This window comes from Rhinatrema bivittatum, chromosome 1 (assembly GCF_901001135.1).
Source record: "Rhinatrema bivittatum chromosome 1, aRhiBiv1.1, whole genome shotgun sequence".
In the NCBI taxonomy this organism is placed as follows: Eukaryota; Metazoa; Chordata; class Amphibia; order Gymnophiona; family Rhinatrematidae; genus Rhinatrema; species Rhinatrema bivittatum.
Window position 1 is genome coordinate 755,359,221 of NC_042615.1, and position 26,784 is coordinate 755,386,004.

The 26,784-nt window shown below is 46.8% G+C and overlaps 1 protein-coding gene across 3 annotated transcripts in view; it reads right to left on the reverse strand.

The window, feature by feature from the left end:
- Positions 1–26,784, reverse strand: part of SPEF2 (sperm flagellar 2) — a 310,148-nt gene that overhangs the window by 154,101 nt on the left and 129,263 nt on the right. For 2 of the 3 annotated variants that reach the window (XM_029578899.1, XM_029578907.1), the window contains exon 10: positions 17,239–17,407. In XM_029578899.1, coding sequence (XP_029434759.1) covers positions 17,239–17,407 — 169 coding nt within the window. Of the gene's footprint in view, positions 1–17,142; positions 17,408–26,784 lie in introns of those variants that run through there. The other variant, XM_029578916.1, reaches the window with a different exon arrangement.

Genomic DNA, 26,784 nt, shown 5'->3' on the forward strand with positions numbered 1-26,784 from the left:
TACTCTTGTCTCTGCTTCCAGAGTCCAAAGCCAGTCTGTCATGGTGGCTTTCGCGCGACAATCTGGAGAAGGGGATGGATTTGAGCCCACCGAATTGGCTGATAGTCTTCACCGATGCGAGTCTGTCAGGTTGGGGAGCTGTGTACAACACCAGATCCGCCCAAGGGCTTTGGTCTCCAACAGAGGGCTTGTGGTCCATCAATCGTCTCAAGACAAGAGCAGTACGTCTTGCCCTACAAGCATTTCTACCCTGGATTCAGGGACGCATAGTTCGAGTGTTCTCCGACAATACAACAATGGTGGCCTACATCAACCGACAGGGCAGGATGAGAAGTACCGCGGTGGCGCTTGAAGCATGTCTTCTGTTTGCTTGGGCGGAGCGTCATCTCGGGGGAATTGCTGCGTCGCATTTCGCAGGCGTTGACAACGTGCAGGCGGATTTTCTTAGCAGGCGACAACTCGACCTGGGAGAGTGGGAACTGTCTCCCGAAGCATGGAACTGCATTTGTGCCAGATGGGGGGTCCCACAGTTGGATCTGATGGCAACGCGGGAGAATGCGAAGACAGAACGCTTCTTCAGCCATCAAAAAGAACAAGGCTCAGTCGGTCTCGACGCTCTGGTGTGCCCCTGGCCAACAGGGATTCTGATGTATGCCTTTCCCCCCTGGCCTCTCTTCTCCATCGCAGAGAACTCCACCCCGAAAGGGGGGTGCTGGTGGCTCCAGAGTGGCCACTGGTTCGTGGATCTGATTTGCTTGACCCTAGAGGGTCCTTTGCAGCTGGCTCATCTACCGCATCTACTTCGTCAAGGTCCCATCTTTTCGGATCAGGAGGATCGCTTCTCTCTCGCAGCTTGGCTTTTGAGAGGCGACGTTTACAATTGAGTGTTATTCTGAACAAGTTATTTCCACTCTATTGCAGGCAAGACGTCTGTCCACTTCCCTGGCCTATGTAAGGGTATGGAGGCTCTTTGAGACCTGGTGTCATCAGCACTCTTGCGATCCTTTAACAGTCAAGGTCTCTCTGATACTGGATTTTCTGCAACAGGGGCTCAAGAAGGGTTTGGCGTTCAATTCTCTTCAGGTCCAGGTAGCGGCCTTGGGAGCCTTGCAGGGAAAGTTTGCCGGTGATTCACTTGCAACACACTCTGACATTGTTCGATTTCTCAAGGGGGTCAAACATTTACGACCTCCCGTCCATGCGGTGTGTCCAGATTGGAGTTTAAATCTTGTACTGCATGTGCTCTGTGACGCTCCTTTCGAACCTCTATGTACCGCTTCCCTGAAAAATCTAACCTTGAAGACGGTGTTCTTCCTGGCCATTTTCTCGGCACGTTGGATTTCTGAATTGCAGGCCCTGTCGTGCCATGACCCTTTTTTGCGGATTCAAGACGATAGGGTGACGTTACACATGGTTCCTTCCTTTGTTCCTAAGGTGGTTTCGGCCTTTCATGTTAATCAGACAGTGGAGCTTCCAGGGTTCCTGCAAGGTTCCAGGGGGTTGCCTCAGGACAAGGATCTTCTTCTTTTGGATGTGAGTCGGGTCTTATTGTGTTATCTAAACGTTACCAATGACTTCAGATGCTCCAATCATTTGTTAATTCTTTTCGGGGGTGCAAAGAAAGGGGACAAGGCGTCTAAAGCGACCATTTCTCGATGGATTAAAGAGACTATTACTTCAGCATACTTGGTCTGCGGCCGCCAAGTGCCTTTGGGTCTCTGAGCTCATTCCACCAGGGTTCAGGCTACTTCCTGGGTGGAGTGTCAGTTGCTTTCACCTCAGGAGATCTGCCGGGCAGCGGTGTGGTCCTCTTTGCACACATTTAGTAAGCATTATCGCTTGGACGTTAAGGCCTCTGATGAGGCGTCCTTCGGTGCAAGTGTTCTACACGCGGGTCTTTCGGGTTCCCGCCCAGTGTAGGGTGGCTTGGGCACATCCCACGTCTCTGGACTGATCCTTGTATGTATAGGGAAAAGAAAATTGGTTCTTACCACTAATTTTCATTCCTATAGTACCAAGGATCAGTCCAGAGGCCCACCCCTTACTTCAGTTACCGAAAGACTGTGTTGGCTACAATTTGCCTAATTTTTCATAGAGCTCCTTTTTTCCAGATTACGATTGTTGGAGCAGTTTTTTTTCTAACGGTTTATTTACTCATGTTGTTTCCTTGGGGCGAAGTACGGAACTGGTTTTTGGTCGCCCCTTCGCCCGTTAGTATTGGTTGTTTGGATTGGGTACACGTCAATACTGAGGGACTGCAGGTGGCACTCTCGTTATGTAGCAGTGCCCACAGTTCTAATTATTCTCTGACTCCACCTGCTGGTAGGGATACACAACCCACTTCTCTGGACTGATCCTTGGTACTGTAGGAATGAAAATTAGCAGGTAAGAACTAATTTTCTTGTACCTGTGTACTTTGTGTTTAAATATTGGTTTCTTATGCAGCAGAGAGTAAACATGTAAAATGGTGTAGTTTCTCCCTGACCATGCTGTTTACCCCAGAACACCTTCTCTTTCTGTGTCTTAATGTACATCATTGTGAAAGTACACATATACTTTTTAGTCGGCTGAAAATCCATTTCTGTAGATTCTGTGAGGTCCATATTCAAAAGCCATTCAGATGGATAACATAATAATTAACAAGGTAGGCGATCCAGTAAAGCCGTGAGGAAGCAACAAAGTGGTGGATGCCACAAGAAAGTCTTTTTCAAGTCTTTAATAATGGAGACGTAAAATATCATATACAGGTGCATGGTTTACCCTGCTATATTCAGTCTTTATCCAACTAACTTCTAGCCGGCTAATAAGTTACGCAGCTAGAATTTAGCAGGAAAAGTTGGGGCGGTTCAGGGGCATAACTGGGAGGAGTTGAATTAACCGGCTAAGTTAACCAGCTAACTCCAATATTCAGAATTAGCTGGATGACTTAGCCGGTTAAGTCTAGTTGAGTCAAAGAGCTGTCCTAAAATTAACCGGCTATAGTTAGCTGGCTAACTAATTAAGGTAGTCAGCTATATTCGTGTGGCTGCACTATGAAATATGTCTCCAAAGTTAGTCGGATAAGCTAAAGGAAAATTGGTTCTTACCTGCTAATTTTCGTTCCTGTAATACCATAGATCAGTCCAGTCAAGAGATTTTATTCATCCCTACCAGCAGATGAAGGTAGAGAACAAAACTTTGGGCACTGCCACATATACGAGAGTGCCACCGGCAGTCCCTCAATATTAATCGATACCTAAGCCAAGATAAGAAAAATAAAGAGCGCACAAGGCTCCCAACATGGATACCCCTGACCAACTAGATAACCATGCAGAAAATGCTAAACCTAGAAACTGAAGCCAAAAAATGGCAAATCTGCTTTGCAAATAAATACAGCAGTAGACCAAGCAGTCTTTCAGCAGAGATCCTCAGGACGGGCCTCTGGACTGATCTGTGGTATTACAGGAACGAAAATTAGCAGGTAAGAACAAATTTTCCTTTCCTGAACATACCCAGATCAGTCCAGACAAGCGGGATGTACCAAAGCCCTCTTACACTGGGCGGGAACCCGAAAGTCCCACTCGAAGAACACTCTCTCCAAAAGGGGGCCACCTCCGGGGCCCATACATCCAAAAGGTAATGCTTGGTAAAAGTGTGCATTGAAGACCACACTGTGGCTCTACAGATCTCTTGGGGAGACATCAGCTGACACTCAGCTGACGATGCCTGAGCTCGAGTCGAATGTGCTCTAAGACCCACTGGAACCACTGCAGAGATCGTCTCTTTCAACCAACGAGACAAAGAAACCTCAGATGCCTTTTCGCCCTTTTTTGCTCCCCCGAACAGGACGAACAAATGATCAGAATGACGAAAAGCATTAGTGACTTTCAAGTAACGTAATACCATCCGTCTCACATCCAAAAGGTGAAGTTCTCATCCAATTGAGGGATCCCGAGCCCAATCCGGAAACCCGGGCAACTCCACTGATTGGTTTACATGAAAAACCGACACCACCTTAGGAAGAAATGAAGGTACCGTAAGCAAGGGTACCATATCTGATGATATCTGGAGAAACGGATCATGGCACAAAAGTGCCTGCAATTCCAAAATCCTTCTAGCCGAACAGATAGCTACCAAAAAGACCGTCTTCAGAGTCAGGATCTTCAAAGATACCTGATTCAGAGGCTCAAATGGCTCCTCGCAAAGGACCCATAGCACGAGATTAAGATTCCATTCTGGACAAATGCGACGCAGAGGTGAACGGAGATGTTTGACTCCTTGTAGAAAACACACCACATCCGGATGGGATGTCAAGGCCTTCTCCTGGTCTCTCCCTCTGAGACAACCCAAAATGGAAACCTGGACCAGAAGGGAACTATGGACTAATCCTTTGGATAAACCCACCTGCAAAAAAGACAAAATATGGGACACAGTCACCTGAAGAGAGTCCAATCCCTATTGTCCACACCAGGTCTCAAACACCTTCCATACCCTGAAATAGGCTAAAGAGGTAGCAGAGCGTCTCGCTTGGAGCAGCGTGGTAATTACTGGTTCCGAATACCCCCTCGTGCGCAATCGCCTCCTCTCAAAAGCCAGGCCGCAAGACAAAAGCGATCCTCCCAATCAGAAATATAGGACCCTGACGCAAGAGATCCGTTATATTGTAAACCGATATGATTTGTTAATTTTACAAGAATGTCGGTATATAAGAATTATAAATAAATAAATAAATAAATACATGGGTAGGGGTAGCGGTCCGTCCACTGCCAGCCGCACCAGATCCCCGAACCACGGACGACGAGGCCATTCTGGAGCCACCAGAATCACTGACCCCGTGTGGCCCTCTACACACCTGAGTACCTTTGCTATCAGCAGCCTCGGAGGAAAGACATACAAGGAGAATTCCGGTCAGCCACGGACATACAAGGGCATTGAGCCCCACCGCCCTGGACTCCCTCCGGCGGCTGAAGAACCTTAGCATCTTGGTATTGAGACTCATTGCCATGAGATCGAACTGCAGGGCTCCCCACCGTTCACAAAGAAGCTCCCTGGCCCTCTGAGAGAATTCCCACTCACCCGGATCCAACTGCTGCTAGCTGAGGTAATCCGCCTGGACGTTGTCGACTCCTGCGACATGGGAGGCAGAGATTGCTTCAAGATGAAGCTCTGCCCACTCGAACAGCAGCTGAGCCTCCTGAGCTTGGTGGGACTCTTTGTCCCCCCTTGGCGGTTGTTGTAAGCCACCATGGTCGAATTGTCCGAGAAAACTCACACCATCCGATCGCGGACCAAGGGTAGAAACTTCTCCAGAGCTCGGCGCACCGCTCTTTATTTTATTTATTTATTTAACATTTTTCTATACCAACCTTCATGAAAAGGATTCATATCAGACCGGTTTACATGAAACTTAGGGACTAACTAAATAAATAACCATATAACAAGAAGGCCAAAGCAAAGTTACATATAACAAGGAAATTGAACTTGGGGGCTAGAGTAGCCAGGAAGAAGAAAGACAGCAATAAACTCAAAGTTAAATACATTTGAAAAATACTGGGACTGGTCCGAGCGTCTCGTCAGTTGGGCTGAGTCTGGTTTGACATTTTAGAATGGCTGAGTCTGGTTTGACATTTTTGACATCAATCGCTCTTGTCTCCAGGCAATTGATGGACCATGTCTGTTCAGGCATCGACCAAAGGCCCTGAGCATACCTGCCCAAACAAACTGTCCCCCAGCCCTGAAGGCTTGCATTCATGGCGACCACCCCCCATTCTGGGACCTCGAGAGGCATCCCCTTCTCCAGATTGTTCCGCATCATCCACTAGGCCAGACTGGCCCTGGCCGACTCCATCAGAGCCAGGGGCAGGAAATATTGTTGCGACATAGGATTCCAATGGGACAACAAGGCTCTCTGCAGAGGCCTCAAATAGGCAAACACCCAAGGCACCAGTTCCAATGTGGACGCCATCGAGCCCAGAACCTGTAAGTAATCCCAGACCTTCGGCACCTGTAGACGAAGCAGATGCGCTATCTGCACCTGAATTTTGTTCATCCTGTTGTCTGTAAGAAACACTCTGCTCCGCTGGGTGTTGAAACGGGCTTCCAAGTATTCGGGGGAATGGGAGGGGACCAGATGGCTCTTCAGCACTTGGTAACCCAGCCTAGAGATTCCAAGAGCGACCGAACTCATTCCACGGACCGCACACATTCCTCTAGTGACTTCGCCCGTATCAGCCTATCGTCCAAGTATGGGTACACCAGCAATCCCTCCTGTCGCAGTGCCGCCACCACTACCACCTTTGTAAAGGTGGCCAGCCCGAAAGGCAGCTCTTGAAACTGATAGTGCTGTCCCAGAACCATGAATCTGAGAAATTTCTGGTGCTCCTGATGGATGGGGATATGCAGATAAGCCTCGGTGAGATCCAGAGATGCCAAAAACTCTCCTCCCTGTACAGCCGCAATTACGGTGCACAACATCTCCATCCGAAAACATGGTACCTTCAAACTCTGGTTGACTTTCTTCAGGTCTAGGATAGGTCGGAACGTACCTTCCTTCTTGGGCACCATGAAATAGATGGAATATCTGCCTTGTCCCTGTTCAACACTGGCATCAGTACAACCGCCTCCAGATTTAACAACCGCTGAAGTGTTTCATGGACCGCTGCCCACTTGCTTTGGGAAAGACAATGCGACTCCAGAAAGACCAACTGCAGTGGGCGAGAAAATTCTAAGGCGTAGCCGTTTCTCACCAAGCTCAACACCCACCGGTCGGAAGTGATCTTGGTCCACTCCCCACAGAACCGGGTCAGCCTGCCCCCGATTACCAGAGATAAGGAGTGGACCTGCCGGATCTCATTGTGAGGACTTATTGCCACCCGCACCCTGGGTGGATCCGCCTCTAGATGACCTTCCAGCCCCTCGAAAGGACTGTTGCCTATGCGAGGGCTGTCTTGGGGCCGAGGCTGCCGATGGCCTCATCTGACGAAAATGTCTGGACTCCTGAAAGTGAGGCCGAGAAGAGAAAGGTTTCTGGCCAGACTTTCGATCCTCTGGCAGCCTATTGCCCTTTGTCTCTCCTAGCGACATCATCAGATGATCAAGGTCCTCACCAAACAGCAGTTTCCCCTGAAAGGGTAGATTACAGAGCTGTGATTTTGATGACATCCACTGACCAGTTGCATAGCCACAAGTGTCATCTGGACGCCATCACTGACACCATAGCACGGGCCGTGGTTCTCACCAAGTCATACAAGGCTTCTGTACCATAGGCAATCCCTGCCTCTAGGAGGGCCACCTGGACTGGGGAAAGAGTCCCGGAGGCAGACTGTTCCTGCAGCTTCTGGATCCAACATAAATAGGCCTGCTGCATCAGACTTGCACATACCACTGCCCGCAGGCCGAGCCCCAGGACCTCAAAAGCTCGCTTGAGATGCTCTTCCAACTTCTGATCCTGAACATCCTTCAGAGCGGAAGCTCCAGCCACCAGAAAAGTGGTCTTATTAGTGACTGCCAAAACTTCCGCATCCACCTTCGGGACCTTGAGAATGTCCAGATGGTCCTGCAAAAGCGAATAAAGCTTGGACATCGCTCTGCCAACTCGCAGACCTGAGTCCGGGGAATCCCACTCTCGGTTGATCACTTTCTGGATTTTCTTCGGAATTGGGAAAGCACTGGGGGGTCTTTGTAGGCCATCCAGAACCCCTTCAGCATCTGAATCCTCCAGGGTGAGCTTAATCCCCAGCTCCTCCAACATCTGAGCTATAAGCAGGCGAAGCTCCTCTCTCTTAAAAAGTTGGATCACCTGTGGATCATTGCCTTCAGCCTCCGGACCCTCCAAGGTCCCCTGTTCAGTTTTAGAGTCCCCTGGATCCAGAGGGGGACCCCCAATCAGGTCCCCATCCTGATTGGCCTCCGAGGAGACCTCATCCTCCTGCTTAGACTCGTCCAAATCTTCCGAGTCCGATTCCAATCCCGCTAGCTGTCCCTCAGGAGCCAGAGTTCATGGGGGGACCTTCCCCCGCTTTGCCGAACCTTCTATGACACTACACTTACCTGCCTGCCTAGCCAGGAAGGCCTCATGCAGTAAAAATACGAATTTGGGCGAAAGCCCCACCGGGGCCCCCGAAGGGTGCTTGGGGCTGCTAGGGCCCAAGACATCCGGACCTTTTTCCCCAGGTCGAACCATGGGAGACAGGAGCGGTGTGACCCCCCGAACCCCCAGGGAGAAGCCCCCCTATCCAGCTCCACTTCTGTTAGCCACTCCCTCCTGTGATCCCAGCGCCACCACCGTGGTCCGCAAATGCCTCCGCGGCTTTGCTTGCCTTTCAGACCCCCCCCCCAAGCACACTCCGTGCAGAGGAGGAGGCCATTCAGGCCAACCGACGGGCTACCACAGGCCCTGCAGGTCTCTCTGAGTTGCTTGTCTGTCATAATAAGCAGCAAGAAATAAAGGCAAAATTAAAATCCAAACAGGCAATCCTATGCTTGTCGAGCTTTCCCGCGGCCCGGATCACGAGGGGGCAGGGTGCACCACACGGCAGCTGTCAAACCCTGAAGAGGGTGCACTGCCCCAAGAATTTCCCGCCGGCACAGTGAACAGACCGCTGCCGTGACTGAAAACCATGTAGCTCGTTCGGGAATACAGCCAGACCCCACTGGAGTGAATCTGCCCCAACCGGGACCACCCTCCTCCGAATGATCCCCCGATCCGCCCACTTACTGTTCGGCCTGCACCTGACGATCTCGCCAAGGATTTCAACCTGCTAGGCCGCAAAGCCTGCCGCATGCTTCTGCTGTTGCATTCAGCCTGATAGGCCGCACAGCCTACCACATGCTTCTGCTGTTGCAAAAGCAGAAGGCTGCCAGTGACTTTTTTTTTTTTTTTTTACAACAAAGATTTAAAGGCCCAGACACACAGGAAAGCATAAAAGTAAGGGTACTTCCCTGTCCTGGGCAGGTGGAGGGGCTTCGGACCTCCGAGGGAACCAGACCACTTTGCTATCGAGGGTCCCAGTGAAGGAGAAGATATAGAGTTTGACATCATCCACAATGACAATGACACCTTTACAGCGAAATACACACCGCAGCAACTTCTAACCCCAGGTCTCCATGTACCAGAATCACCTGCTTCACAAAGGTCTGCTGCCTGCACTAAAGCTTATGAATAGGATAGAGAAACTGCACACTGTTCTTATTGTCTTTTAGTAATGCTGATAGATTTCACTTATGCTTGCCAAACTAGTGACCTTGTTGAGTATATAGAACTGACCAGAACAAAGGACGCATTATGTATAAGGCAGTATTAGTGTTGCAATTCCTTTCACAGCACTTACAGAACTGCAATTCCCGACAGCCTCTCCGGCGAATGACGTATCAGTATTCACATGACCTGAAGCCAGAACAAAGGAGAAACATTGGGAAAGTTCCACGCTGGAAGAGGGAGGGGGGTCACGTAGCCCCTCAGTTGAGATATGCTTGCTCAGCAATGTGTAGAACGCATGTGCAAGAGATAAGAAATGTGAAATGTATAAAAAGTTTCTCCTTGCAAAGGGGGGTGTGCAGTTTTACTGAAAACCATTTCAGCTGCATTTAAATTGCTAGCAAATAAAACTTTTCCTTCTCCGACCAGTGCCTGAGTCTTCTCTGTTTGTACCTGCTGTTTGTTACCCTGTTACATTGGCGAGCCAGCCAGGAGTCTTCGGGAAATGAGATATTTCTCTCTTCCCTCTTTTATTTTTGAATCGACCCGGTGGGATAGCCGACGGCCAGCGCCCTAGACGCCCGGTGACTGTGCACCGCTGATTTCAGTGACCGAGCCTCAGGGGCTGCCGTGCGGCAGGTCACACCGAGGCCGAGGGGATTGGTGGTACCGAGAAGGAACTGATTACCGCGGAGATTCCAGAACCAGGTGAGTATACTCCGGGTAGACTGCCAGTCTCCGTTGAGGCTGAAGAGAGACCTGATCAACCTCTAGAGGGCGCAAGTAAGAACAAGGTTCCGAAACCCGCCTGCCAGGTCCAGGGAGCCGCCTGAAACAGGGCTGGGCAACTGGGCAGATGTGTGTGAAGGAGAGTGTCAGTAATAAGACAAAAAATCACTGCATTTCCAGCTGAAGGTACCTATAGAAAAATTATGGCAGTTAAACAGAATTTCTGCTATGGTAGATTGGTTAGAAACATTTCTTTTTGTGGTCAAATGCACTATTTCTTTTTTGATCTACTCTGGGGACGCTCATTGCAGACTATTTTTACTTAAGGAAAACTTATTAAAAGTGATTGTGAATTATTATCTGTATATATGTTAAATGTGTACTGGAAAATACTATACAAGGAAATTAAACAACAGTACCAGTTAGCCTATGGTTTAAAAGCCTACGAGGCTGAACGTGTAGCTTGCAATCTGTTTTTTTATTTATATCTGATTTCTGCTGTAGTATAATGCATTACAATTGTTATGGCAAGTTCAGCACATGAAAGGGCACTGGGAGCTGGAGAGTTAACTAGGATAATTGATTTATGGGTCTGAAGGAGGGGCAGTGGCCGCTTCTCAGCATGACAATTTAACCCCTAAAACATTTCTCTGGTACCTTTGGGATTTCAAATTATTAATTAAGGATTGTGATGTATGTAGCGGCTATCTGTGAATTGCAAGCACATGTACCAGGGATTTTTAATTGTTTTTAATTGTTTTAACCCCTAATAGGAAGAGATTTTTTGGTTTACAGAAAAGTCCTGTACAAGAAGAACCTCCTTTACATTTACAGACTTTTGCCGCACAAGATCCTTTATTAGTTATTCTAGAAAGTTAAGATATTTTAGTTTGTTAATGTTCTTTTTATATTTTCTCACCCAATTTTGCCTAGGCCATATTAAAGTAGAGATGTGTTTCCTGCATTCATTAGGTCTTAAAGTATTAAAAGGTAAACTTCGAATGTGTCAATTATAAGTAAGATATTGCGTTTTGTTCACAGTTTTACATAATGCAAAGACTCAGGTAGTCACACTGGAACGCATGATAAAGTATGAACTCTCTTTTGCTAATGCAGTTTATTTTGAAGATGTCTCTGGGAAAATGAGAGGATTTTTAACAGCAAATGGAGAAATGATTAAGAATGGGTCCTTTGTTAAAGCTTTACTAGAAGCTATCTTGTTGCCTCTCGGGCTAGCAGTAGTTAAATATGCAGGGCATAGCAAGGAAACAACTGGCAAGATAAGACAGCCAAGCATGCAGTTCTGACTGTGGGAATTACAGGATGTCGTTTGTAAAAACACAGAGAAAACAAAGACTTAATATTGAGAATTTTGGTTGAGTGGCAGGCACAGGATGGGGATTATTGGAAGTTGTGGGCAAAAGGAGGGGCCACTATCCAAGATCAGGAACAAGATCAAATATGATTCGGCCCAAATGACGAAGTAGTGGCCCACACACACACATATATATATATATATATATATATATATATATATATATTGCAATTATGTTCTTTTACCACTGGTGGGGGATGGTTTCAGAAGTCATGGCTCTGGCTATTACCATATGTTCTTAGTGTTTGTAATGTAATTGGTACAAGGCTTCCAAGGGTTTGATCATCACTCCTGCACACCTAAAGCGTCCCTGGATCCTTTCCTGCAGATCCAGGTTGACTTTATTGAATTACCCCAATGCCAAACTTACAAGTATGTATGAAGCAATGTTTTGCAGCTTCTCAGTATCGTCAGAACTGATTTGCCCCCAGGCGCAGGTCACCTATTCAATTTCCAGATGGACTGTGATCTTTTCATCGTATTTTGAGGTGTATGGGAACAGGAATCAGGAATAGAAGAAAAGGGCCCATCCCTGCAATCAGGAACTTAATAGTAGTGACCCGACATCCGAAAGAAGCTGCAGAAGGCCGAAGGCTTTGAGGGCATGAGCCTCAGCCAGTTAAAAGCTATAGCAGACCAGGTATGTGGAAATAGAGAAGTGGAAGAGAAAAGAGAGAAGCAAGTAGACATATGAAAGAGAAAGTGACCCTGTTGGCCGCCACCCTCGAGGACACCCGGATGGGAAGAAGTCGAGACGCCGACGGACCATGAAGAGGAGGAGGAACAAGGCCCCCCTCTGGGAAAGAATCAGTGTGCGTATTGCATAAAGGAAGGCCATTGGAAGTGAGACTGCGAAGAATGGCAAGAGAAATACGGGAGCCCAGCAGCAAATACTGATGACAGAAATGGGCCTGCACCATCGCAGAGAGGCCGAGGGGGTAGGAGGTTAGATACCCCCCCACTGGCAGATGGCGGTGGAGGCGACAAGGGAGCATACACCCTGAAGGGACCGGGAGGGAAGAGTCCCCACTGACTCTCTGGTGGAAACCCGCGTGGGGACACAACAAATAAGGGGCCTGTTGGACTCAGGAGCCCAACAATCTGTCATGACGGCACCAATAGGCCCCCCCCCCCCCCCACCCGACGAAAGAGACTGTTTCTATAGTGGGTGCCTCAGGTCAGGTACTCACTGCCCCTCTGCTGAAAGAACGAACTATACAAGTAGGCGGGACCACAGTATCCCACCAGTTTATCCACGTCCCTGATTGCCCAGTTCCCCTTATCGGACGGGACCTGCTGAGTAAACTACAGGCCACACTGAGATTTCAACCAACAGAGGAAGTGCAAGCCCCCTTCGGGGACCATCCAGTGACGCTCATCTGCCCCCTCAGGGAGGAATGGAGATTACATGCCCCTCTGATACTCACTTCCTCAACCAGTCGGTATCCAGAGGACACTCACCATCATCGACAGAGACGGGATTTGATGATAAGGGTATCCGAAGTATGGGCAGAAGTAAATCCTGGCGGATTAGCCGTGAACGCCCCCAATACCCCGTGCCATATGCCGCCGGATGCAGTAATCGGATCTGAGTCAGAAATACTCCTGAAACAGGGAGTCCTGGAAGCAATCAGATCGGAGTCAGAAACACTCCTGAAACAGGGAGTCCTGGAAGCAATCGGATCTGAGTCAGAAACACTCCTGAAACAGGAAGTCCTGGAAGCAATCGGATCTGAGTCAGAAACACTCCTGAAACAGGGAGTCCTGGAAGCAATCGGATCTGTCTGGAAACGCTCCTTAACCAGGGCGTCCTGAAAGCAACCAGATCTGAGTGGAACACGCCTCTGTTGCCGGGAAAGAAACCAGATTCCACAGAATACAGACCAGTCCAGGACCTGCGGAAGGTCAATAGCCAGATCATGGACCTGGTGGCCCTGGTCCCCAACCCGTATTCCATCATGGCCCAAATCCCAGCAAGAACCAAGTGTTACAGTGTAATTGATCTAAAGGATGCTTTCTTCTCCATCCCCCTGGTGGAGGACTGCCAGAAATTATTTGCCTTCACGTGGGAAAACATGCACGAGAGAACCAAAACCCAATTGACTTGGACACGTCTCCCACAGGGATTCAAGTACTCGCCGACCATGTCCGGAGAACAACTGGCCAGAGACCTGAAGAGGTACCAGGTCAAGCAGGGCCCAGTTGTTCAGTATGTCGACGACCTTTTAATCGCCCGGGAGACGTATGAGGAATGTGAGGTGGCGACAATCTCTCTCTTGCAACTTCTGGCTGTGCAGGGATATCGGGCCAGCCAGAAGAAAGTCCAGATTTGCGAAACCCGGGTCAAGTACCTGGCCTTCTACATCCACGAAGGAACACGAAGCCTGGGAACGTCCCGAATCCAGGCCATCTGTGGCCAACCCACGCCTACCAACAAGAAGGAACTAAGAGCACTACTGGGAGCTGCAGGCTATTGCCGGATATGGATAGCAAACTTCGCCATCATAGCCGAACCCCTATACCAGAAATTAAAAGGGCCAGAACGAGAATCGCAAACCCTACCGTGGCACAGGCCGAAGCTGGGGGCCCTGGAGGAGCTGAAACAGGCACTCACGACATCTCCAGCTTTGGGCCTACCTGATATACATAGCGGCTGCCTGCATGCTCATACAAGAAGCTAACAAGCTTACCTTCGGCCAAACCCTTCTAGTAACCACACCTCACAGCATTCACGGGCTCCTGGAGACAAAGTGGATGACTAACTCTAGGCTGGTCAAATACCAAGCAGTGCTTTGCGAGAACCCCAAAGTACAGATCCAGGATACGACTACTCTGAACCCAGCCACCCTCCTCCCGGCCCTGGAACCAGTAACACATGACTGTGAAGAAATCATGACCACCATACATGCCAGCCGACCCGATCTGAAAGACCAGCCCTGGCAGGGTGGAATAACTTTGTTCACTGATGGCAGTAGCCAGGTTATACAAGGCATCCGCAGAACAGGATATGCTGTCGTATCTGAAGATGAAACTATAGAGGCAAACTCCCTGCCAGCAGGAACTTCGGCTCAAAAAGCAGAGCTGGTAGCCCTGATAAGAGCCCTTAGGTGGGCTAAGAACAAAGTAGTCAATATATACACTGTGCCTGGCATCCCCAGAGCAGCGGAGCCGTAGAAACGGCAAACCGATCCCTGAAATCACAACTTGCCAAGCTCTGCCAAGAAGCCAAAGCCAGGTGGCCAGATCTCCTCCTTCTGGCCCTGCTACATATCCGGTGCACTCCTAGAGACTCAGGCCTTACCCCCTACGAAATGATGTTCAGCCGCCCGCCTCCCTTGCCTCCTCTTCCCCACTCACTGCAGATGCAAGGGGACAGTTCGGTAGCCAAACAGATCCAAGCCTTGCATCGCACAGTCGAGTCACGCCTGCCGTGTACCAGAAAAGACTGGCTTTAGATTACCTTCTGGCCCAGGAAGGAGGGGTTTGCGGAACATTTAACCTCTCCAATTATTGTTTGCAGGTAGATGACCAGAGCAAGGTTATCCAGGACCTCATGGATCGAATGGACAAGTTTGCACACGTCCCAGCCCAGAAGGGAAGAGTGCTTGGGACTGGGCCGACGGATTCGGTAGTTGGTTTTCCACACTTGGTGGGCTTAAGGGAATGTTTGCTATCCTAGCAGCATTAACTCTCTTTTGTCTTATAGGACCCTGCATCATCCCTTTCCTGTTCAACCGCCTTCGCTGGATGATGGAGGACATTGCTGAATGCAAAACCGCCACGCAACTCCTGTCACTGCACAAGTATACACCTGTGCCTACCTCAGAGCCTGTTTAACATTCCCTATGTTTCACTCTCGGCCACCTTCCCATACATGTCAAGTCGGGCTACAAAGGGGGGTGAAGCCAATAGGGCTATCCATCTCAAAACCCGTAAAGAAACCACCGGACTGTTTGGGAATTTAGGGCCACCTGTGAACTTAAGTTACTAATTTAATCTCTGTTTCTGTTTCTTTTAACAAGTGTGATACTTTCATGGAAAATGATCAAAGTATCAAAGGGGGGAATGAAGGAGAAGATATAGAGTTTGACATCATCCGCAATGACAATGACACCTTTACAGTGAAATACACACTGCAGCAACTTCTAACCCCAGGACTCCATGTACCAGATTCACCTGCTTCACAAAGGGTCTGCTGCCTGCACTAAAGCTTATGAATAGGATAGAGAAACTGCACACTGTTCTTATTGGGGCGGATTTTAAGAGCCCTGCTCGCGTAAATCCGCCCGGATTTACGCGAGCAGGGCCCTGCACGCCGGTGCGCCTATGTTCAATAGGCCTACCGGTGCGCGCAGAGCCCTGGGACTCGCGTAAATCCCGGGGTTTTCCGAGGGGGCGTGTCGGGGGCGGGGCCGAGCGGCGTGCCGTTTTCGGGGCGGGACACGGCATTTCGGGGGTGGGCCCCGGGGCGTGGTTTCGGCCCGGGGCGGTCCGGGGGCGTGGCCGTGCCCTCCGGAACCGCCCCCGGGTTGCGTCTAGGCGCGCCAGCGGCCCGCTAGCGCGCGGGGATTTACTTCTCCCTCTGGGAGGCGTAAATCCCCCAACAAAGGTATGGGGGGGGTTTAGACAGGGCCGGGGGGGTGGGTTAGGTAGAGGAAGGGAGGGGAAGGTGAGGGGAGGGCTTTAGCGAATTCCCTCCGAGGCCGCTCCGATTTCGGAGCGGCCTTGGAGGGAACGGCGGCAGGCTGCGCGGCTCGGCGCTCGCCGGCTACACGGAATAGGCAGCCTTGCGCGCCGATCCAGGATTTTAGCGGATATGCGCGGCTACGCGTGTATCTACTAAACTCCCGCGTACTTTTGTTTGCGCCTGGAGCGCCAACAAAAATACACGAACGTGCTGTTTTTGAAAATCTACCTCATTGTCTTTTAGTAATGCTGATAGATTTCACTTATGCTTGCCAAACTAGTGACCTTGTTGAGTATATAGAACTGACCAGAACAAAGGACGCATTATGTATAAGGCAGTATTAGTGTTGCAATTCCTTTCACAGCACTTACAGAACTGCAATTCCCGACAGCCTCTCCGGCGAATGACGTATCAGTATTCACATGACCTGAAGCCAGAACAAAGGAGAAACATTGGGAAAGTTCCACGCTGGAAGAGGGAGGGGGGTCACGTAGCCCCTCAGTTGAGATATGCTTGCTCAGCAATGTGTAGAACGCATGTGCAAGAGATAAGAAATGTGAAATGTATAAAAAGTTTCTCCTTGCAAAGGGGGTGTGCAGTTTTACTGAAAACCATTTCAGCTGCATCTAAATTGCTAGCAAATAAAACTTTTCCTTCTCGGACCAGAGCCTGAAGTCTTCTGTTTGTACCTGCTGTTTGTTACCCTGTTACACCAGGGTCGTGGGCTGAAGCTGGCCAGGGGCATCCAACCCCCTGTTCGCCCAGCTCAACCCGTGGGATGACCCTTCTGCAGGAGCCTGTCACCTCAGGGAGCAATTTTCCTCGGGGAGCAATTTTCCTTAAAATATCCAGTCAGTCAGTACTGCAAGGTTAGCAGAGTTAGCATCTCTACCATCTGCTGGAGGTAGAGAAATACTGAGGGACTGCAGGTGGCACTCTCGTATATGTGGCAGTGCTCAAGGTTTTGTTCTCTACCTCCATCTGCTGGTAGGGATGAATAAAACCGCTTGTCTGGACTGATCTGGGTATGTTCAGGAACTTTGCTATCCAGACTGTGTCTGAATATAGACCTCTGTAATTCTACTCATGTAAAATTTATTTTTACCCACTTGGATTGTGACTAAACCTTTGAAAATTCATTCCAGTATTTTGAAACTGCAGATGTGATTTCTTCTTTCATAAATCCAAAATATGGAAGTTTATTACAAGGTAAAATTTAATCAGATTACAATTTATCATCAAAAATAAGATACATTATTCCATAGTATGTACCTTATAGTCCTCAAAACCTCTTTCATCTAACAGATCCAATTTTTCCAGCTCCACAAGTTGCTCTAAGTTTGGTTGAGAAGGCAAATGATCAATGGATCCTTCTCCATAGATTGAATAACCAGCAAAAAATAATTCCTTCCATTCACGCATTAGTTGAAATGGGATTAAGCTGCAGAAAAAGCAAACAAAATGATTATCTCTTTGAAAACAATGCAGCAAAAGATGGTCCATGATAAAAGGACACTAGCAAGCTAATTTTAAAACTAACGCTCATGCACCGATAAACGTGTGTATCAGCCTGCAAGCAAAGATATGCTGGAATTTTAAATCGTGCACAACTTGCGTGCATATTTTTTAAAATATAACAACTGTGCATAATATGCTCCTAATTTTAAGAGGTTACTCAAGCACAGCTAGTGCACGTCTTCCAAAGAACCTTGTTGGCTTTTAGGCACGTATGTAGGCAGAGTTTTAAAAATGCTCATGCAAGGGACAGCCCAGTTTTTCCAATTAGAACTCCAGTTTGCCCAGTTAATAATATCAAGGTTTTCAGATCCCTCTGGTTCTTCATCCTGTATGCCCCCAAGTTGATCCAGACCCCTCACCCTCTCCTGTAAGCCCTAAAACTCGAGATTTACAGACTTGCTCCTCATTTGGAGCAGCAGTAAAGTTATGCGGATAACAAGCTGACCTGTGCCGTGGTCTGCGGTTTTAAAATCCAGATTTATGTGTCTAACTGTTGGCCCTTCCCTAGAACACCCATGCTCCGCCCATGCCTTGCCCCTTTTCCACCCTCTTAGTTTTGACATGCGCACTGCTATATGCGCCCATACTTCACAGCTTTTTAAAATCCATCTCGTTCTTGTGCAGACCACATCGCACATATGTGGCCATTTTTGCACGAGCAATGCTTTTAACATCTACCTCTATGCGAACGTTTCCTTTATAGTGTGCACATGATCACACATTCAAAATCTAAAATGCCACCAATGAACAATCATGCTTATTTCAAAGTTATTTGGTATAACAATATTTACTATAAATAAAGGAAAAGACTTAAGAATATTATAATCAATTCACCCAATTTGAGACTGAGAAGTAGGCCAAGGCAAAGAACTATTCAGAAGAGGCATGAAAATAGGTAGCAAAATAGTACAACGAGATGGTAGCCATTGCCAGAGAAATGCTAGGGAGCATAGGAAGAGACATAAGTAGAAGGAAAAAAAGAGATTATGTCATTGGTGAGATTTCACCTGGAGAATTGTGTCCAGTTCTAGAAGCCATACTTCCAGAAGGATATAGACAGAGTGGAGATGGTGCAGGGAAAGGTTACTAAATTGAGATTAGATGTGCACCAGAAGCTCTATTAGATGAGATTTTGTGATCTAAATACTTTAGAGGAGACATGAAGCAGAGGAAATAAGACAGAGTCTTTCAAATGTCTAAATTGTATTAATAGTTCACAAGAACCTAAAAAAGAAGTTTTAGAACAAGGTTTTATGAGGCTCTAAGGGGTTAGACTCAGGAACAATGTAAGAGAAATACTTTCTCACATAAAGAGTGGTGGATGCCTAAAACGACTTTCTGGAGTGAGTGGTGAAGACTAAAATGGTAATGGACTCCAAAAAGACATGGCATATGGACAGAGGATCCTTCGTTACAGATGGTGAAGAGACAGCAGAAAAATTAATTAACAGGTAGGTTTGTCTGGCAGGCTGCAAGTGCAGGTGTGTACATAGCCAAATCAGTCTAGCAGGCTGCAAGAAAAAAGAGAAGTTCTAACAGAAAGTCAAACGAGGTCTGTCTGGCAGAATTCCCACTCTTTAAATCGATCATGTCAGTACAGTAAAAACCAGAAGTTCTAATAGAAACACAGGGACTCTAGAAGTCAGGTTTGTCTGTCAGGATATCTACTCCTTGTATTGATCAGGTCAGTACAACAGGCTGGTAGTGGCAGGAATTCATCTGGAAAGACAAAGGAAAGCTTGAAGGTCAGTTATTTGGTAACTGCTGCAATGGTGTTGGTGGCTGTTAGGTTACTGTAAAGGCTTCTGATTGGACATAGGAAGAGCTGTGCTTGATGTGAACCAAAAAAGATATGTTGTATGTTCAGCTACCCAGGAAGCTAAGTACAGAGGAGGAACATAACAAAATTTACCTTGGATAAGGAATAATATCAATTATCCAATAGATGATTATGCTCTGTGGCTAGCAGCCAGGATATATCTGTAATGAACTCCAGAGCTTAACTGTGTGTTGAGTGAAAAGGAATTTTCTCCAATTTGTTATGAATGTGCTACTTACTGACTTCATGGAGTGCCCCCAGGTCTTTGTATTTTTTGAAAGAGTAAATAACCGATTTACATTTACCCATTCTATTCCACTCATGATTTTATAGACTTCTATCAAATTCCCCCTCGCATGTTTCTTCCCCAAGCTGAACAGACCCAATTGGTTTAGCCTTTCTTCGTAGGGGGGACATTCCATCCCCTTTATCATTTTGGTTACCATACCCTTCTCTCTACCTTTTCCAATGCAACTGTATCTTTTTGAGATGCAGTGCCCAGAACTGCACACAGTGCGGCCTCACCATGTAGCAATACAGGGAAATTATGACATTTGCCGTTTTACTCTTCATTCCTTTCCTAATAATTCCTAACATTCTATTTGTTTTTTTGACCGCTGCCACCCACTGAACTGAGGATTTCAAATTATTGCCCACTATAACGCAGGTCCTTTTCCTGGGTGATAACTCCTAATATGGAACTTAACATCGTGTAATTACAGTGTGATTTACTTTTCCCCATATCCATCACTTTGCACTTGTCCACATTAAATTTAATCTGCCATTTAAACAACCAGTCTTGCAGTCTTGCAAGATCCTCCTGTAATTTTTCATAATCCGTTTGTGATTTAATAACTCGGAATAATTTTATATCATCTGCATATTTGATCACTTCACTCATTGTTTCCTTTTCCAGATCATTTATTAATAAATTATAAAGCACTAGTCCTAGTACAGATCTGCCTGGTCATAACAGATGGAGATTCAATCTGCTATCCAATTAGAAATGGTACATTGGCTTAAAGAAAGTCCAGGCCTATTTGGGTCAAATGAAACTAAAATTTGGGTGTACCTTCTAAGATCTTAGGTTCATTTTAAACGTAAGGCAATGACTGTCTTGCAGTCCAAAGATTTATCTCCTTTGTGAACATGGGATCTGGGAAAGAATGTTAGACGGATGGCTGACTGATTAAGGTGGATTCCTGACACCACCTTAGGCAGGAACTTAGGATGCATGTGAGTACCACCCTATTATGGTGAAACTTAATATAATGCAGATAAAGTCACTAGGGCCTAGAGCTTACTGACTGTGAAAACTGAAGTGACCGCCACCAAAAACATAACCTTCCAAGCTGAATCCACTGGAGTTCAGAGGCTCAAAAAAGTCATTCATCAGTTCCATAGCTACTATACTGAGGTCCTAAGACAAATTAGATAACATGAAGGGAGTCTTCAACTGAAGCAAGCCCTGTATAAACCTGACAACTAGAGGCTGTATAAAGATAGTTTTTTTCTTCTATATATCAATGGCAAGTTTCAGTTTCACTGAGATGAGGACATTGAAGTACCTAAAGAAGTCAAAAAGAAGTGTCCTGGGTTCCCTTTCTATCTCCAAACCAAAGGAAATGGCCTTAGACATTACCTATAAACAAAAGTTAAAAAGGATAGATCTTCCAGAGGTCTACCCAGAGCCTACAGTAGAGAGGGATGGTAAGGGAGGTCTAGAGATTGCTCTTATAGAGAGTCCATAAGAACTCCTCAGATACTAATTCTAATATAAGTGTTTCAGAAGTCTGATGTGGCATTGACCCTACAATCTTAGCCTTAGGGGGTACAAACAGACTGCTGTGACACTGGAGCTGAAGATATCAAGTTACTATATTGCCTTTCACCTCTAATTTGAAGCATATCTGATGTAGCTTCTGGCATCATGCTGAATCCAAAGAACATGGCTGAACTTCCTATAGCTAGGGACCCCATTTATAGGTCCTCCAGCCAGGACTTCCTGTGGCTCTGGCTGATAATATCACATCCTGCATGGGTATATCATGAAGTCCTTTGCGACCAGCCAATGCCTCAGCAACAGGTTTCCCTGCTCTGTAATGTGTGCTGTTTCTCCTGATCCTGCCTTCGCTCCCAATTCCTTTTCCTTTCTGTCTCTCCAGCTCTTGACCTCACTTTGCCTCCAGTTCCTGTTTCAGCTGTTGTGGAAATGCAGGTAGCGGTCCCATCTCTGGTAGTTTTGTGTGCCCCGGGCAGAGCCCCGCGGAGGAGCTCCGGCAAGCACCGAGGCAGGTGAGAGGTGCCCCAGCATGGGCTGAAGATGGGAGAATGATGACCTCGACCACAGCCACACCTGTACACAGCAGAGAGACCCAAACAACGCTATGTTGGTCTCATGAGTGGTCCACTGACTACTCCAAGCCCTTTCAGATGTGTCACATGGAGCAGCAACTGTGACAGGGCAGACAGTGGTCAGAGGGTGAGGACATCAAAGACGAAGACAAGACTCAGGATACGTGATGTGGAACATCACTCTGGATACGTGAAGTAAGACGAGACTTCGAAACACGAAGAAATGCAATCTAGATACGTGGAGTGAAGAGGAACTCTGGTCACATATATGAAGAAACTCTGGAAGGCCATGAGTTGCTTGAAGAAGACTTGGTCGGTACTGGACATCACATGCCCTACACAACCTAGCCGGACTGGTCTCAGACCACGCAGGTAGCGCGCCCTACACAGCCGGGGTAGGCTGGTCGCGGACCACGCTAGTGGTTCCCCACACAAGTTAGCAGAGCTGAGTCGGTACTGCACATCACACGCCCATATACTCAGCCAATGAAGACAGGTCACGAACCACGCTGGTGGTTCCCCACACAGAGAAGATAGAAGATGAAGTGAAGACTCCGACGAAGCCTGTTCCAAATGCACCCTGCACAGCTGATAAAGGCCAGGCAGGGCCAAGCCAGAACAGATCGGATAAAAGAGTTCATTCGTGAAATGGAGACAGGGTGAAGACTCCAAGGATCCAGGCAAGGTTTAGGATTTGAGGGGATGTCTCTACGACAATTAAAATAAGAAGCTGTAACCTTTTGGAGACTTGCGCTGCCAGGACGAAGATCAACCAGATAAAGAAGACATCAAGATGAGACATCTGGAGACCTTGAAAAGATGAAGACGAAGACGAAGATGTAGCGTGAAGACATCACGAAGACAAGGGATCCCACATAAAACGAAGTGCCTTAAGAAACAGATGTCGAGAAGTCCTAAGGAGGACTGGCTCCTTGTGAAGGCAAGGAAGGAATGAAGACTGAAGCTTTTTATACTGCAGAAAAGGCGGATCCAATGATGACATCACTGGTGGACATCCTCCCTCACTGTCCCTTTAAGAAAGGAGAAAAGGCGCGGCTTTGCCCTCCAGGAGAGGGGGCAGGACCACGGACAGTGACCCTGCAATGCTGAGGAGGAGAAGCAGGGCCCAGCGCTGGAACTAGGCCTCAGAGCAGGCCTCGAGATGGTAGGCGGCCTCCCTGACACTGAAGATGGAACTGCTGGCGGCTCTAGTACCAGGAAAGGCCGGGGCTACGGCCCTCTCCCCTCTTAGAGCCCACAGGTAAGGCTAGCGACTTCCGGGCCGCATAGGCATGTTGTTGGTGGCCTCCTGCCACATAGAGGTGCACCCGGATGGCTTCCTGCGGCAGTCCAAAAAGTAAACAGAATGTTGGGAATTATTAGCCTTTCCAGATACCAACTAAACCTACTCCCAACTCAAGCAATTAAGATCTCCCGTCAGGGTAATCAACAACCTTTGACAACTCCGTAATGTTCTTCTCATTTAAATTGGCAGGTTTTTATTTACCTTGGTTATTATCTTTTATCTCATTGTTAATCTTTCTCTCGCCTTCTCTACATTCCAAGTTTACATTTTATCCCTGTTTTATTGTAACTGCTACTTTATTCTTCTATCACATGTTAATGTTCTAAGTTTTTTTAAAGTATTTATCCTTTTATCACACCCTGTTATTTGTAAACCGGCATGATGCGACTCCCATCGCGAATGCCGGTATATAAGAAATTCAAATAAATAAATAAATAAAATTAGAAAGGGAATGGTGAATAAAACGGAAAATGTCATAATGCCTCTGTATCGCTCCATGGTGAGACCGCACCTTGAATACTGTGTACAATTCTGGTCGCCGCATCTTAAAAAAGATATAATTGCGATGGAGAAGGTACAGAGAAGGGCTACCAAAATGATAAGGGGAATGGAACAGCTCCCCTATGAAGAAAGACTAAAGAGGTTAGGACTTTTCAGCTTGGAGAAGAGATGGCTGAGGGGGGATATGATAGAGGTGTTTAAAATCATGAGAGGTCTAGAACGGGTAGATGTGAATTGGTTATTTACTCTTTCGGATAATAGAAAGACTAGGGGGCACTCCATGAAGTTAGCATGTGGCACATTTAAAACTAATCGGAGAAAGTTCTTTTTTTACTAAACGCACAATTAAACTCTGGAATTTGTTGCCAGAGGATGTGGTTAGTGCAGTTAGTATAGCTGTGTTTAAAAAAGGATTGGATAAGTTCTTGGAGGAGAAGTCCATTACCTGCTATTAACTAAGTTGACTTAGAAAATAGCCACTGCTATTACTAGCAACGGTAACATGGAATAGACTTAGTTTTTGGGTACTTGCCAGGTTCTTATGGCCTGGATTAGCCACTGTTGGAAACAGGATGCTGGGCTTGATGGACCCTTGGTCTGACCCAGTATGGCATTTTCTTATGTTCTTAAAATTTATCAGCGGGAAGAAATAAAGGGACCAATGTATAAAAGACATAAGGGTAATACAATATTAACACACATGAGCATTAATCCATGTTACTTTTTATTCATTTATATTCTGCTTTTCAGGCACTTTCAAAGCAGTTTACATTCAGGTACTATAGGTATTTCTCTATCCCCAGAGGGTCTAAAATCTTACTGGGTCATTCATTAAGCTGTGTTAGGGCTTTAATGCATGTTATATCACGTATATTGCGTGATATAACATGCATCTCCCGGCACAGATACCCCCCCCTATTACAAGGATCTTGTTTGCATGCAATTTGCATGCATGAATAATGCAAATGCATGCAAAGAAGTAATTAATAAGCAGTTTGAGGCTAATATTTCATCGCAGCTGACCGAAAAGGTGTTTAGCTGAGATAAAACAAAACCATCTCCTAGGGAAGCATTAAATAAGTGGTGGGAAGCCCGGGACCCTAATGCAGGTCCCGAGGCTCCCGCTGCACATTCAAAGTGGCCGAAAAAAATAAAATAAAATAAAACATGGCCAAACGGGAGGTTAAGCAGGGGTCAGTGCTGACTCTCGTTTCAACCACAGCTGCCAGTCAAGGCGGCCCAGACTCCCCCAAAAACGAAATATTTGTGGAAATATGCACATGGTGGTGGTTTCCTCGCTGAAGCCTAACCCCCACCCCCACAAAGTCTCCATCCCCCACCACCCACCCCACTGGCCCCCCCAAAGGCTGAAGCCCCCACCCCTCATGCACGCCCACCCCCCTCCAGAGCCCCCCTTACCTTAAACCCCGATTCTGTGTCAGGTGCACTCTTGCCGGTCAGCACCATTTTCCAAAATGGGGTGGGATTGAGCCTTCGTGGGCCGGGGGCAGGGTTAGATGTCAGGGGGCTGCTGCCACCATCGCATGCATATTTGGACTTATTTTTTATTTATAGTGAGTCAGGGCTGCCTCGATCGGTAGCCTCGAGTTGAAACAGGGGTCAGCACTGACCCCTGCTCAACCTCCCCGTTTTTTGGGGGAAGCCAGGTGCCCTTTAAGAAGATGGTAGTCCCATGAGGTTGTAGCTGTCATTGCAGTAAAGGGTAGCTTGCAGTTTTCTTTTGTATTGCAGTGTTTGGCAGTGACACAGAAGAATGTGCCATATAGCTGTGATGTGTTTTTGGGGGAAGGACCCCACTATTGTAGCAATAACCCCTGTGATAGTGGGAACCCTCCTGTGAAAACACATTGTGGCTTTTTGAAATTAAGTGTAAGTTTGTATTGGAGACAATGGTAGGTAAAGTGACTTGCCCAAAATCACAAGGAGTGGCACTGAGATTTGAAGCCTGCTTTGCTGGTTCACAGTGTACTGCTCTAACCACTAGGCTACCCCTCCACTGTTAACAAAAAGTGAATGTGGGCTTATGCATTAAAATTTATTAATGAGCTGTAATGTATGCAAATTCATGCTAAGCAACGTATATTAATATAAAGGTAAGATTCATGCAAATCATATTGCTTAATTAACTACCTGATAATGGAAAAACATTTTCCAGGGACTAATGAAAGGCCTGATATAGGACACCATTTCTCCCACACCTCAATCCCACCACCCCAAGTCAGAATAAAGACCCCCAGTTAGGCAGCTCCACTACCATACAGGGGGTCAATTTCAAAAGCGATTCTCGTGCAAAAATACCCACAGCGTTGAGTTTTAAAACCACGATTTACACGTATATGTACCATGCGCTGACAAATCTAAGGGAGTGGAAAAGGAGTGGGGCATGGACATTCCGGGTCGGAGGCAATACTTACAAGTGTAATTCCATATTTTAAAACTGGAGGCCATAGCGCGTGTCAGCTTTTTAGCCATGCAACTTTACTGCTGCTCCTGAGGAGGAGCAATTCTGTAGATTTCGTGTTTTAGGGCTTAGAGGACAATGTGAGAGATTGGGGTCAACTGGGGAGCATGCAGGATGAAAAACCAAAGGGGTCTGGAAGTCCTTGATATTGACTGGGAAAACTGATGGATTAATTGAAAAAAATGGGAATGTCTTTCACACAAGCATATTTTAAAATCTACTACATAAGTACATCAAAGCTGGCAGAAACTAAACTCAACTTAATTAACTCTGACCACCCAACAGGATACGCAACAATTTTGACAACTCCTTAATTTTACAATCTCTTTTAAATTGGCAGGTTTACTCATTTATTTTCCACTGTTAAATTACTATCGCCTTTTTCACTGTTCCAAGTTGTATTATGTCCCTGTTTTATTGTAACTGCAATTTTTTTCTTTTTCTTTTAGCACTTGTTAATGTTCTTACTATTATTTTCTTTTTATCACACCTTGTTAATTGTAAACCGGCATGATGCGATTCCCATCGCGACTGCCGGTATAGAAAAAACTCAAATAAATAAATAAATAAATAAATATATGTGAAGTAGGTTTACTTGAGTAACCTCTTAAAATTAGGAGCATACTTAAAGTCATACACATGCAAGTACATACATGATTTAAAATTCCAGCTTATCTCCTCTCACGTGCCAATATGCATGAGAATGGGCACACGTGTGTTTGTTTTAAAATTGGCCTGCATAAGTGCAGAAAAAACTCATCCCAAATAAAGACCTCCATCCTCCACCTCAAGTATAGTCAATTTTTCCTGCTTAAAGTTCCTACACCCACCCTCGCC